General features: G+C 38.5%; 2 protein-coding genes across 2 annotated transcripts in view; both read right to left on the bottom strand.

Annotated features, from left to right (window-relative positions):
- Positions 1-14,734, bottom strand: part of LOC133976662 (titin-like) — a 63,599-nt gene that overhangs the window by 33,305 nt on the left and 15,560 nt on the right. Inside the window, exons 7-12 of the mRNA XM_062414920.1 lie at positions 7,001-7,155; positions 6,661-6,745; positions 6,048-6,197; positions 5,272-5,397; positions 5,019-5,179; positions 4,411-4,498 (exon numbers count right to left, since the gene is read on the bottom strand). Of these exons, the coding sequence (XP_062270904.1) occupies positions 4,411-4,498; positions 5,019-5,179; positions 5,272-5,397; positions 6,048-6,197; positions 6,661-6,745; positions 7,001-7,155 (765 nt within the window). The remainder of the gene's footprint in view (positions 1-4,410; positions 4,499-5,018; positions 5,180-5,271; positions 5,398-6,047; positions 6,198-6,660; positions 6,746-7,000; positions 7,156-14,734) is intronic.
- Positions 567-4,129, bottom strand: LOC133976364 (protein mono-ADP-ribosyltransferase PARP11-like). Its single transcript, XM_062414561.1, has 6 exons — positions 4,032-4,129; positions 3,521-3,544; positions 3,073-3,153; positions 1,902-1,963; positions 1,672-1,792; positions 567-1,271 (listed from the first exon to the last, which is right to left on the bottom strand). The coding sequence occupies exons 1-6, from the start codon at positions 4,111-4,113 to the stop codon at positions 1,192-1,194; spliced, it is 450 nt and encodes a 149-aa protein (XP_062270545.1). The 5' UTR covers positions 4,114-4,129; the 3' UTR covers positions 567-1,191.

Genomic DNA, 14,734 nt, shown 5'->3' with positions numbered 1-14,734 from the left:
CAGACAGAAGGTGCAAGTGGAGAGTTTGTCCACCAGATGGCGCCAAAGGACATCAGAGGAAAATATCTTTACAAGAGTGAATAAATCTGGGTGTAAATATGACTGTAAATGGTTAAAATAGTCAAAATGTTTTGATGGAAGCGTCACCACAATTATTAAAATGCTTATTTTCCATTGTTTTATAAATCTTAGTTTATTTATTTTTCTTGTTTGTGCTGCATGAGTGAGACTTTATTTTGCCTGCAGGGTTGAAAGCTCATTTTCTTTTAATTTATTAATTATTTTGTACAAGGTCATACACAAGGTCACAGCTTGTGATCCTCTTTCAAGTGTAATTGTTTTTTTTTGTCCCTTTCTCCTGCAAAATTACTGCAACCAAACCTAATAAGTCGACAGTCACAACAAGTGAGCATGAATGAAGAAGCAGTAGCCGCCCCTCATACCTTAAACCCATGATGGCCACACCTACATGTGCTGATGACTGAGCCACTGTCATTTTATTCATATTTTATTCAAATAAAATAAAATGATATTAAAATAAAGGAAATAGTTCATAGTAGCTCAAACTGTGTATATTCCTTTGGAACAATGAAGGGAAAGCTAATTCAACTTGTCAAAAGAAATTATCTTTTAATTTTAACATTATTCAACATTAACCCTTGGTGTAACCCCTAATGATGTAATCTTCAAAAAGGAAGATATAAAAAACAATACAGTACAAGACAAACAATTCAAATTCAAATTAAATAAGCAACATTTACAAGCAATTCATTACATATAAAACAACATTATACAAAATATACATTAGTAACACTTCTCATGATGCCTACACATTCAGACCTCATTGATTCAACTTTCTCAAACCATCTATCCTCAATTTAAAATACAGTACAAGCAAAACTTCCATGGTTTTATTAAACCTTCATAAACATAACATTTAAATTATGCTGGTAACAAGCTTGAGATCAAGACAGATAAAATTGGGTAGTTTTCCAAAAGGCACATCATTAATAAAAACAAAAAAAGTAGCTGGAGTGCCAAAAAACCAGAGGCGACAACATCTTGGCAACCAAAAAGTTGATCCATGTTCTCTCTTTATCTGCTGCTGCTTGTGAGTGTGGCCTCAGTGACATGATGAACATTAAAACAGACTGTCGGACTGGCCATGCGGTTGCTCGGGTGTGGGAACTGTTATACATGAGCATGGAGGGGCACCAACTCACGTCTGATGCTATATTGACTGTTGTCCTTCACTTGGGTTTGGATCATCTCTGTGGAAAACAACATGAAAATAAAATAGAATTGAATTTTCCATGTGATGTTTCAGGAGTCTTTTTAAAGAGGTTAAAGTATATTACCGCTTAGATTATTTATTAATTGTTCTTTGTATTTTCTCTGTCCATAAATTTCCCAGGAAAGAATTGGATAATTTTGCTCTAATAATAACTGCAGCAGAAAATAATAACCTGCTATCTAGTCTTTATCTAGTCTTTATGCTAAGCTAACTGGCTGCTTGCTGAACATATTTATCAGACTAATATGAGAGTTGTTTATCAGTCTTCTTAATCAACTCTTGGGCAAAACATTTAAACAATGTGAAATTATATTCCTTTAAACGTAACAGTAAACAGCCTTTTTTCTCTCATCACAGTATTTAAAACAAAACTCAACTATTAAAGTCCAGCTCGTAGGAGTCTCCGTTCACTGTGAAGGGCATTTTGTCGTGGGGTTTTTCCTGGTACCAACTCTCAATGTCATTAATGGTTACTGAGCATTTATTTGGAGGGTCAGTCTGTGGAAAAAAGTCCAAACAAATCATAATATTTCTGAAATATATTTATTGTTCAGAAACAAATTTAGTTCCTCAGTTTAATATAAACTCCACTCTGCAGCTAACTTACCTTTTCTCTGAAATCATGCCATCTTCCTCTCTTTCCTGCAAACTCCCATTGTGGTTTGAGGTCTGTGTTGTTTGTTACAAGAAAAAGAAGAGATTGTGTCAGTTTGATTCACTATAAACCTTTTCCCCCGTTTTTTAAAACTTCTGGCAGGTTACAGGAAGACAAATACATGTCTTCAGGTTTATTTACGGTGGCCGGTAAGTGCAAAACAAAATTACAAAGTGCAAAACACTTTTACAAAGCATGAAACAAATTTACATGTTGGGAAACATTTGTACATGTTGTTAAACAAAATTACATAAGCCAAACACTTTTACCACAGACAAAACAAATTTACATTTTAGAAAACAAATTTACAAGTTGCGAAACAAATTTGTTTTTTAATATGTAATTTTGTTTAACAACATGTACAAATGTTTCCCAACATGTAAATTTGTTTCATGCTTTGTAAAAGTGTTTTGCACTTTGTAATTTTGTTTTGCACTAACCGGCCACCGTATTTATTGACCATATCAACAGCTCTGCTAAGTACCATCCACTTCTGACACTTTGTGGTAAGAAGTGTAATAACTCCTACTTATCACAGTGCCCCAGTGACTGCTCTGTAAAGCTGGTGCTGCTTGAACATACTAAGCAGTAAGAGCAGTGAGTTGAGACAATTATTTAATGTATTTTAATGAGCATTAAAGCTTCACTTATCTATATTTTTACATGAACAATGACTGTATAATGTGAAACGTGTCGGTCATAATGACAAACCCAGAATGAATCCTGCACTTCCCCTCAGCTCTAAAGGTTTTTTTTTCTTTTTAACAGCTCAGATAAATCCCAGTTCCCAGTAACTGTAGATGTCAGATAAACATAGTGGAATACAAAGTTCAATACTTCCCTTTGAAATGTAGTTGAAATATAAAGTAACATAAACTGGAAACACTCAACTGAAGTTACAGTAACTCAAAATTGTGCTAAAGTACAGAAAGTAAATGCAGTTACTGAGGGGAATATAACTGATGGTATCAACGGGTTAAATCAGATCTGTCAGACAGTGAAACGTCTACTTTACTGCAGATATATCAGTTCAAGGACCAACAAATTATTTAAAAAAATCAATTGTTCTCATTCTCGGGGTTTTGGTTTGCAATTATATTTGATATTATAATATTTTACTCACCATTGCTGGTACTGTGGGTCACAACAGATGCCGGGTCCTGGTTGAATGTATTTTGGAAATCTGAAAGCATTACTTCCATCGCTGTCAAATGAATGAAGAACAATCACAACCATGATGCAGTTATCACACAATATATATCATGTTTTACTGCTGTTATTCAAAAAATATGTTGATCCGATGTCTTTGTCAGTATTTAGTTACAAATAAATACATTTGTATAACTGGTTATCACCAGTACAAAAAAACTTTAATCTACAAATGAACACATTCATTAGTTCATTTAAAAAGTACATTGAATGGATATGAAACCGTTTTTTTCCTTGTAAAAGCTTTAATATAAATTACTTCTAAAGTGCTGGATTTGTGCATAAAAATTTAAAATTATTAAAAAATACTGTCATGTTAAATACTCAAAGACAAATAGCTGATTAATGTGAAAATGTCTTACCTTGCTTTGTCCTGACAACGAGTCCTGTATTAAAGATGAATAAGTGTGTGTTAACTCACTGGAATTCTCCATTAATCTTGATTTGTTTTATAATTTGAGTTTATTTTCCAGTAAACAGACTGTGAGTTACTACTTAATTAACATCCACAATCAAAACCTGACAGGAAATTCTGCTGCTTCACATTTTCAATTGAGATTCATGAAATCTGCATAAAATAATCTCTTGATATTTGTTCTGGTTGTGGATGTTTGCATGAGGATAGAAACTTTGTGTCTCTCAGTATAAAAATACATAATCAGGATTATTATTGTTGGTAGAATCACACTCCTGAAAGAACCTGATTATGTTTGATGCTCGACTAGATTATCAGTCAAATTTACAGAAATATTAATAAACCACACCTAAAGAAATATAAAGAATGTAAATTCAAGTCAAAGATTTGATTCATATCAGACCACTAAAATACACAATATTTACTGCATCAAAATACAATATTTTGTGACTTCTTACCTGTTATGTATTTGCGTTTGAGATAGATGATGAAGATGCACCCAACCAGAATCACTACAAATGCTGCAATTAAGATGAACATCCATGTCAGATCACCTACAAAAAAGAATGAATAAAACATTAAAACAACAAATAGTTTATAAGGACACTGTATTATATTCTAATGTCTTTAGCTGATCTTTGATAATACACTCTGAGGAGCCCCAATACACAAAAATAATGAACTCAAAGTTCATCATTTAGTCATTTAATGTCTGTTAGAACATGTTGTGTAACTCCTATGAGGACATTGAGTACATTGTCATGTTTAGGAAAAACATTAAGATGCATTAATACATTAAATGTGTTACAGAAGATATTTGTTGGTGTGATAACTCACTTTCTATGAAGGGGTTAAACACTTTTTCACTGCTGTTGGAGCTGACTGGGTTTTCAAGTTCACACCTGAACCACATCTTCTTTTCCTCCTAGAAAGGAGAAAAACAGTATTATCTGAAAGCTCATAAACCAAACATAATGTTCAGTTTCATGGATCCTTTGTTTTTTACAGTATGTCCAGATTAACAACAGTACTGTGGCTACTTAGTCAGTCAGTCATCAGCTTTTTAATATATATGTAATCCACTATTTAGCATGTCAGCAAGATTGAATTATCTGCTATAAATGATAGTATACTAGACTCTCTGTGGAACTCAGTTCATCTCTGGTGCAATTTAAAGTCTAAGTTTTTTATGGAAAACAGTTACCGAAAATAACCCAAATAACAGCTCCCAAATTTCGTCCATTCTGTGTCTGCGTGTTTCAAATGCCAGGGACCAATTTTTGATCCCAGTCTGTCACTGTGCACATTACATTCATTAACCAGATATAATTAAAGCTAAACTGTCTGAATATGTGAATCAGTTTAAAGACTAGATTCTGGTTTATTGTTGCAACAGGATTTATCTGTTAGTGATGAGACTCACAAACATCATTATCATGTGATACCTTTGTTATTTTGAGCTGGTTGGTTGAAGTCCATCTCTTTTTACCTGCTGTCCACCAGTAGGTGACTGGTTCAGCATCTGTGGTGCTGCCACTACAGGTGAGGACACAGTATGTCATCTCAGGATCACACGATATGTAGAGGGAGGGTTTAGGGACAGGAGCTGATAGAAAATGAAACATAAAGACATTTCCTTTTAATTTAAGGCCGTTTTAGTTAATTAAACTAAACTTCATACACATTTCCTCCACTTACAGATAACCAGGAGTAGAGTCTTGCTGGGGACTCTATTGTTGATCTCTGCTGTGTAGATGCCGCTGTCGTCTCGAGTCAGTCCTGTGATCGTCATTACTCCAGTGGAAATGTCCAGTGAACCACGATCTATAAAAATGTAAAAGTTTATCTTCTAAATGAGGATTTATAGTCATCTTACATTATGTTGTCAGCCAGAGCCACTTATTTCCAGTGCTGGTCACTTAAGGCTGCAGTCTGTAAGTATTTTTGTGTTACATTTGCTAAAATTGTCATTATGATGTGACGGTAGAATAAGACACAGATAAGCTGTGATATAATTCACTGTCTCTGGGTCCACCCAGTGGTCGTAAAATGATTTGCAAGAATCCATTCGCTCCCAGTAAAACAACCAATCAGAGCCCAGAGGAGTGTCAATGCACAGTGCGTGCTCTCACTGGTCAAACAGGTTTCCTCTCTTACTGTGGGGACGAACCTTCACGTGCGTGTACGGCAGGTTCCTCTGTGGGGAGGGGCTTAGAAAGCATGACTGCAGCGCAGCAGAGAGGGAGAAGGAGGGACCTGGAAGCTGTACTAGTTCAAATTTTCTGGCAAAGTCCACTTTTTTCTCAAAACCACAGACTGCAGCTTTAAAAGTGGGCAGCTGGAGAAATATGCACTTTAAAACACTAAAGACGTTTGTAGACAATTTCAACCTAAATGTATTAAAAATGTCAAACAAATGTGTAAAATCTTTGATCTCTGTCTACCAAACACCTTGATTTAGAGAAGATTTCTACCTTTGAATTGTCGGTAGGATGAAGTCTCTTCATGCCACCACTGCATGGCAATATTAGGTCCATGTTTCCACACTATTCTGTAGATGGGATTCTCCACAGAGTCTGGTGTGAGAACAGCTTTGTCACCTAATTTCCCGTAGAGTAGTTCTTCTGCAAAATAAAAAAGACAGGTTCATATTTAGAGTTTGTCTTCAAACAGTCAGAAGCCAAACCAGCCCTGAAACCTGTTTTTCTTGCTGTAATGATTCCTCCTGTTCATACTGACCATTAGAAGATCCCTTCATAATGTTTACAATGGAAGTGATGGAGGACTAAATCCACAGTCCTCCTTCTGTGAAAACATGTATTTAAAAGTTGATCTGAAGCTAATATGAAGCTTCAGTCGTCCATGTGAGTCAAATCAAGTCTTCTATGTTTTAACGTTACAGTGTTTTTAGTGCCAAAGTCTTTTTGTTACTATACTTCCACCACAGCTCATCCCATCGTTGATAACTATAGTGCCCCAATGTATAAAAATAATAAATTCAAAGCTTTAGCTCCTTAAGGAAAAACATTAAGATGCATTAATACATTAAATGTGTTACAGCAGATATTTGTTGGTGTGATAACTCACTTTTGAAGAGGTTGATTACTTTTTCACTGCTGCTGGAGCTGACTGGGTTTTCAAGTTCACAGCTAAACCACTGCTCCTTATCCTCCTAGAAAGGAGAAAAACAATATTAGCTGAAAGCTCATAAACCAAAAATACAGATTTTAAGGAGCTGGTTTAATTTATTAGTTAAAGCGAAACTGTGTTTATAAAACTAAACAGCACAGTCTGGATTCTGCCTCAGCTGGTCACCAACTGATGCCTGAATATGTGAATCAATTTAAAGACTAGATTCTGGTTTATTGTTGCAACAGGATGTATCTGTTAGTGATGAGACTCACAAACATCATTATCATGTGTATACCTTTGTTATTTTGAGCTCCTTGGTTGAAGGCCACCTCTTTTCATCTGCTGTCCACCAGTAGGTGACTGGTTCAGCATCTGTGGTGCTGCCATCACAGGTGTAGACACAGTAGGTTTTCTTACATGATACAGAGATGGAGGGTTTAGGGACAGGAGCTGATAGAAAATGAAACAAAAAGACATTTCCTTTTAAGTTAAGGCTGTTAAATAAATTCAACCAAACTTCATACACATTTCCTCCACTTACAGACAACCAGGAGTTCAGTCTGGCTGTTGACTTTGTCGTTGATCTCTGCTGTGTAGATGCCGCTGTCGTCTAAAGTCAGTCCTGTGATCGTCAACACTCCAGTTGAAATGTTCAGTGAACCACGATCTGAAAAAATGTACAAGTTTATCTTCTAAAAGAGGATTTATAGTCATCTTACAGTGTGTTGTCAGCTAGAGACACTTATTTCCAGTGTTGGTCACTTAAGGAGGGCAGCTGGAGAAATATGCACTTTAAAAGACTAAAAATGTTTGTAGAACAGCTGATTTTCATACAAAAGCCTTGTTTTCATTTGCCCACTGATAATTATGTAATTAAGGTATTTAATTAGGCTTTAGGGGGAAAATGAATGAATACATTTTTGGATTGCAACATATTCAGATATTTGGGGACTATCTGTACAATTTAAGGCTCAAACACATGAAAGCTCAACTTTATTTTACAGTATACCTTTAAAAAGATCCTTAATATGTACTTTTTAAATTATAATTGATTACATTTTTGCAATTTGCAAATTTGTTTGTTTAAATTAACTTTCTAGAGTAATCTCGAATAAATATTAGATCCTTTGATTCTATAACTTTTATCCAGGCCATTATTATGTATTTAATTTTTTCTAATGTCCTTAATAGTCATTTTAGCAGATATATACATGCTGCAATATTGACCCATTTGTTGAATTTCTATTTCTTTCCAAGTATCTACTGAATGGTTGCATAACCAGACAGTGATTGGTTTAATTGAAACAACGTAGTAATAATTGATTAACTTTGTCAGTCCCACATGTACTTTGGTTGATTTGATTCATTTACCAATATATTTAAACTAAAATTTCAAACTAAAGGTATGAAAAATTAAATTTGTACCTTTGAATTGTCGGTAGGAGAAAGTCTTGTCTCCATACCGATACCACTCAATGGCAATATCAGGTCCCTGTTTCCATGTGATGCTGTAGATGCGATTCTCCACAGAGTCTGGTCTGAGAACAGCTGTGTCACCTATTTTCCTGTAGAGTGGTTCTTCTGCAAAATAAAATAAAAATAAAAATAAATGAATGCAGATTTCTCTGTTTAAAGTCGAGATGAAATGAACAATGCCGTTTGAGGCTTTTATGATCACATCCACAGTCATATTGTGCACCTATTTAACAATGAATGCCTCAACAAAAATCAATTTCTTTGTATTGTTATAATCAATGTATTCATTGCAGCAAGTTACACAATGGATAAATAGAATATATATACAAATAAATAAATACAATTATAAATAGACAAATGTGTAAATGGATGAATAAGTAAACAAGCTGTTTCTGTGATAGTTTATTCCACTGGTTCCCAACCTGTAGGGTTCAGACCTTCAAAAGGGTAAGAAATGAAAGAAGAGACAAAAACTAAATGTATTGGTGTGTTTGTTATAATTTTCTCTGGCCTCTTATTTGCTTTTCAGTTTAAAAGTGTATAATTTTATCTGTCTGGACTTCTAACACTTCTATAAATGAAACCATCTGAAAAGATGTTTTAAGACAAATGTGAACTCATCTTTTTAACATAAACTTACCACTACTTTACTGTGTGTTATGAAATTCTAAATATCTAAATACATATTTTATTAATGAAAAACAAAAAAACAAAGTGACAAAGCGCCATCACTATTCCTTAAACATAATTTATAAAACAATTCACAGCCAAATATTCACAGTTAAAGACTTCAAATGAACATTTTCTGTCACTGTTGATAGTCTCTAATGTGGTCATGTTGTAATGGCAAATAGGCCTATCCTCCGTGACGGTGCGAATACAAAAGTGAAACCTAAAAAAGCAACACGAAGCATGCACAGACATATATGATATTATTAAAAATATAACATGACATAAGTTTTCTCAACATGTCAGTTTAAAACTTACCGATGGCTCTCACTGCGGTCCAAAACAGAAAGTAAAATATCCACATTTTGCTCTTCTCATTTCGTCAAAAAAGTAGGACACGTAAAGTCACGATGATTACGATGATATTTTAAAGTATTTCGAGTATACAGAGATGTATTAATATATTCAGAGCGAAAAAGTTGGAAATGTTGTGTTAAGGAAATAAGGTAGGTCTTATCTGATTCTAGTTCTCTCGCGAGATTTGTTTGTCTTATATATTCATTGAGCTCGTTGCACAAAATAATTATGTTTTATGATGATGTAACACGGCTGTATTTAAGTCGTGGTTGTTTTAGACACACAATACACTCCGTTAGATTCAGTGAAAGTTCAAGCTTTGGGTTAAAATGATCACTCTTTACAAAGTTTAAAATGATTTCAAGTCATCATTGTTAAACCTGACATCCTGAGGGACGTCTGTGACTCCAGGGAGCTGTGAATCCTGCACACCAAGAACCTGATTTAGAGATGTTTACTTTGTCACTTTTCAGCCCTCATTTCATTTCTCTCATTAATCATCATCACCTGTCCTGCTCACTAAGGACAGGATATGAGAATAAAAGGCATTTATTACACTGCAGCGCTGCTACTGTCAAAGTGACAGGTGTAGGGTTTTTCCACCAGATGGCGCCAAAGGAAAAAACAGAGGAGAATATCAAGAGTGAATAAATCGGGGTGTAAATATGACTGTAAATGGTTAAACTAGACTAAAATCTTTTGGAGGAAGGATCACCACAATTCTTAAAATGCTTATTTTCCACAGTTTTATGAATCTTTTTTTTTGTGCTGCATGAGTGATTATTTTGCCTGCAGGGTTGAAAGCTCAGTTTCTTTTAATTTGTTTTTTTTCTTTTTTTACAAGATCATAGCTTGTGGTCCTAATTGTTGTTTTGTCCCTTTCTCCTGCAAAATCACAGCAACCAACCCTAATAAGTTTCATTGAGGAATTGAGGTATGAGTGGAGAAAAGGAAGTGGAATAAATAAAAGAAAAACAGTTTACAACACCTTGATTAAGAATAAGGGGGAGGGAAATTACACATACTACATATCAAGTTAATACATCTTTATTGATATGATCAATATTATATAGATATAATTTAAAAAATGTGTCCACAAACAGTAAAGCTTGAATTTAAATCTTACTTTGGTCAATTATAACAGTAAGCTCTTCTCCAAGCAGTGACCTCAGTTTACTGTGCTCAAAGAAATCACAAAAACCTTGTTAAATATCTTGAGGATACATGATTAAATACAAGATACAAATAATACAAATAATTGTTTTAAAAGACATTTAAATGATAATAAAATAAAATAAAATAGTTTATGCTCAAACTGTGTTACTCAAGGCTAAAGTAATGAGGAAAGGAAAGCTAATTCAACTTCTCCAAAGAAATTATCTTTTAATGTTAACATTATTCGACATCAACCCTTGATGTAACCCCCAATGATGTAATTTTTAAAAATAAAATACCCTCGGAAGGAACATATATAAAAAACAATACAGTGCAACACAAACAATTCAAATTAAAATTCAATTTGGAACATTTACAAACAATTAATCACATATAAAACATCATAATGAGTTGAGGAGGATCAAGGTTTGAGGTGAAACTCCATCTATGTATTGTACCAGAAGTTTGAGAGCAAGGCAGATCAAACAGGAAAGTTGTTCAAAGCCATCATATTTACAAAAAACCTTGCTGGAGTGCCAACAGCATCTAGCTTGTGTGGCAGCCAAGAAGGCTGCAGCCTCCTCCTCCTCCATGAAGCATTAAAACAGACAGTCGGGGCAGCCTTTCAGTTGAAATGCGGGGGAGACTGCTGGAAAGTACATTAAATTCAGGAATCGTCATCATATCTTCTATTCTTTGAGGAAAATACTGTAAAAGTATAGAAGCAAATTACAGGTGTCAGAAATCTTAATCATTTCTTATTAAATAATATCACTGCAACACAAATAACCAGCCTTAATATAATTAGTAGGAGCTAATCAGCATAAACATAAACCAGGAATAGGTGTGAAAGAAATATTAACTTAAACTTCCTGTCAACATGAAAATACATCCCCCGTGAATCGTCACCTTATTGTGGTGGAGGGGTTTGCCTGTGTGTCCAGTGACCCTGGGAGCTGTGTTGTCGGGGGCATTAGCCCCTGATAGGGTCTCCCAAGGCAAATTGGTCTCAGGTGAGGGGCCAGACTAAGAATGATTCAAATAACCTCAGATGAAGCAGCAACACAGGGCTACAGGAACCTTGCCTGGAAAAGGGAAACTGGGGCACCCTCCTGGAGCAGGGCCTGGGAGGGGAGCTCACCGGTGAGCGCCTTGTGGCCGGGCCTTCCACAGGGGCCCAGTTAGGCACAGCCTGAAGAAATAACATGTAGCTGCTGCCCTGTGGACCCACCACCTGCAGGGATTAAGTCTGGGGTCGGGTGCAATGCCAATCGGGCATTGGGCAGAGGCATGGGCCTAGGCGTGTGGATCATCAGCGTCACAAGTTGACTCTGGGAATGTGGAACATCACCTCGCTGGTGGGGAAGGAGCCGGAGTTAGTGCTGGAGGTGGAGTGGTACCAACTAGACATAGTTGGACTGACCTCTACGCAGAGCACCAGCTCTGGAACCAAACTCCTGGAGACGGAGTTGCCCAAGGGGAAAGGCGCCGGGCGGGTTTGGGGATACTCACTAGTCCCTCGCTGAGCGCCATTGAGTTGGAGTTCCCCCCGTGGGCGAGAGGGTCGCCTCCCTGCGAATTCGCATTGCTCAGGGGAAGGCTGTGACTGTTGTTTGTGCCTATGCACCGAACAGCAGTTCAGAGTACCTGGGCTTCTTGGACTCGCTGGGAGGCGCCCTGGAAGGGATGTGGCCCGGCGAGTCCATAGTTCTGCTGGGAGACTTCAACGCCCACGTGGGCAATGATGGAGAAACCTGGAAGGCGTTAATTGGGAGGAACGGCCTGCACAATCTGAACCAACCAATTCTGTGCTAGCCACCATGTTCGATCCATGTTCGAGCATAAGGGTGTTCATCATAAGGGTAAGTGGTACCAGATCGACTTTGTAGTTGCGTCATCTGACCTGCAGCCTTATGTTTTGGACAATCTGGTAAAGAGAGGACCAGACCTGTCAACTGATCACCACTTGGTGGTGAGTTGGATCAGGTGGTGGGGAAGGCTGCTGGACAGACCTGGGAAGCCTTAACAAGTATTGAGGGTGAACGTCTGGCAGAGGCCCCCGGTCCGTGAGGTCTTCAACTCCCACCTCTGGAGGAACTTCTCCTGCATTCCTGGGGAGGGTGAGGACATGGAGTCCAAGTGGACCATGTTCAATACCTCAGTTGTGCAGGCGACTGTTCAGAGTTGCGGCCTGAAGGTCGTCAGTGCCTGTCGGGGCGGCAACCAGAGAACCCACTGGTGGACACAGGTGGTAAAGGTCCTGGCTGGCCCTGGGGTCTCCAGAAGCAGCAGACAGTACGGGACGGGCAAGAAGACAGCGGCTCGGGCGGTTGCTGAAGCAAAAACCCGAGTGTGAGAGGAATTCGGTGAGGCCATGGAGAAGGACTATCGGATGGCCTTGAAGAAGTTCTGGCAAACCGTCAGGCGACTCAGGAGGGGGAAGCAGGGCTTAGCTCAGGCTGTTTTCAGCAGGAGTGGAGAACTGCTGACCTCGACTGGGGATATTGTCGGGCAGTGGAAGGAGCACTCTGAGGAACTCCTAAACCCGGCCAATCTTGTTCTCTGTGGAGGAGGCAGAGCTAGATGATCCAGCGGGTCACTGAGGTAGTTAAACAGCTCCTCAGTGGCAAGGAGCGGGGGGCGGATGAGATTCTCCCTGAGATGTTGAAGGCTCTGGACATTGTGGGGTTGTCATGGTTGACCCACCTCTTTAATGTCGCATGGAGGTCAGGGACAATGCCCATGGACTGGCAGACTGGGATGGTGGACCCCATTTTTAAAAAGGGGGACCGGAGGGTGTGTTCCAACTATTGGGGGTTCACACTACTCAGCATCCCGGGAAAAGCCTATGCCAGGGAGCTGGAAAGGTGGCTGTCCTGGCCGTGATACAGTAGACCAGCTCTTCACCCTTGCAAGGTTACTGGAGGGGGCATGGGAGTTCGCTCATCCAGTCTATATGTGCTTTGTTTGGACTTGGAGAAGGCTTACGAATGTGTCCCTCGGGGGACCCTGTGGGAAGTGTTGCAGGAGAATGGGGTACCATGGTCGCTGCTGCGAGCCATTTGGTCCCTATACGACCACTGTGAAAGCTGTGTCCACATCCTCAGCAGTAAGTCAGACCTGTTCTCAGTGGGTGTCAGGCTCCGCCAGGGTCCCACTTGTCTCTGATCCTGTTCGTGATTTTCATGGGCAGGATCTCAAGGCGCAGTTGGGGGGAGGAGAGAGTCCAGTTTGGGGACCTAAGAATTGCTTCTTTGCTATTTGCAGATGATGTGGTTCTGTTGGCCTCAACACACCAGGACCTCCAACAGGCAATGGGATGGTTTTCAGCTGATTTGAAACAGGTGGATTGCCCCCTCAGGGTTGGGAGGAAGTTACTGCCCCAAGTGGAAGAGTGAAAGTATCTCGGGGTCTTGTTCATGAGTAAAGGTAAGACAGAATTTGAGATCAACAGGCGGATGCCCGCATCAGCAGTGATGCGGGCATTGCACCAGACTGTCCTGGTAAAGAAGGAGCTGAGCCTGAAAGCAAAACTCTCGATCCACCATCTATGTTCCAGCCCTCACCTATTGTCACGAGATTTGTGTAGTGACCGAAAGAATAAGATTGTGGATACAAGCGGCTGAAATGAGTTTCCTCTGGAGAGTGTCTTGGCTCTTGGGTCTTAGAGATAGGGTTAAAAGTTCAGACACCTCCCTTTGGAGGTGTTCCAGGCAAGTCCAACTGGGAGGAGACCACAGGGTAGACCCAGAATATGCTGGAGGGATTATATTTCCCTTCTGGCCTGGGAACACCTTGGAATCCCTCAGGAGGAGCTGACAAACGTTGCTGGGGAGAAGGATGTCTGGGTCACATTGCTTGGCCTGATACCACCGCGACCCAGCCCCGGATAAGTGGCAGAAAATGGATGGATGGTCTATTATTGTTAGTAGAATCAAACTCCTGAAAAAACCTGATTATGTTTGATGCACGACTAAGGTTACAGAAATATTAATACGCCACACCTAAAGATAATATAGAGAATGTAAATTCAAGTCAAAGATTTGATTTATATCAGCCCACCAAAATACTGAATGTTTAGTGAATCAAAATAAATACAATATTTTGTAACTTCTTACCTTTTCTGTATTTGTATATGAAGTATCCAGTGATGCACACAACCAGAATCACTCCAACTACTACTTTTAATATGAACATCCATGTCTGATTGCCTACAAAAAAAGAATGAATTAATGATTCAAACAAATGGTATTCTGATGTCTTTAGCTGATCTTTGATAATGCACTCTGAGGAGACCCAATACAGAAAAATAATGAACTCAAAGTTTATCATTTAGTCATTTAATGTCTGTTAGAACATGTTTTGTAACTCC

The sequence above is a fragment of the Scomber scombrus genome, chromosome 24 (genome assembly GCF_963691925.1).
Source record: "Scomber scombrus chromosome 24, fScoSco1.1, whole genome shotgun sequence".
In the NCBI taxonomy this organism is placed as follows: Eukaryota; Metazoa; Chordata; class Actinopteri; order Scombriformes; family Scombridae; genus Scomber; species Scomber scombrus.
The sequence above is the reverse complement of the archived record's forward strand: the minus strand, read 5'-3'. Positions and strand labels throughout refer to the sequence as shown.

Coding starts and splice junctions, on each gene's coding strand:
- LOC133976364 (XM_062414561.1), bottom strand. CDS start 4,113: ATGTTCATCTTAATTGCAGCATTTGTAGTGATTCTGGTTGGGTGCATC. Junction 3,545..4,031: donor CAAACGCAAATACATAACAG/GTAAGAAGTCAC, acceptor TCTTTAATACAG/GACTCGTTGTCAGGACAAAG. Junction 1,793..1,901: donor GGCATGATTTCAGAGAAAAG/GTAAGTTAGCTG, acceptor TTTTTTCCACAG/ACTGACCCTCCAAATAAATG.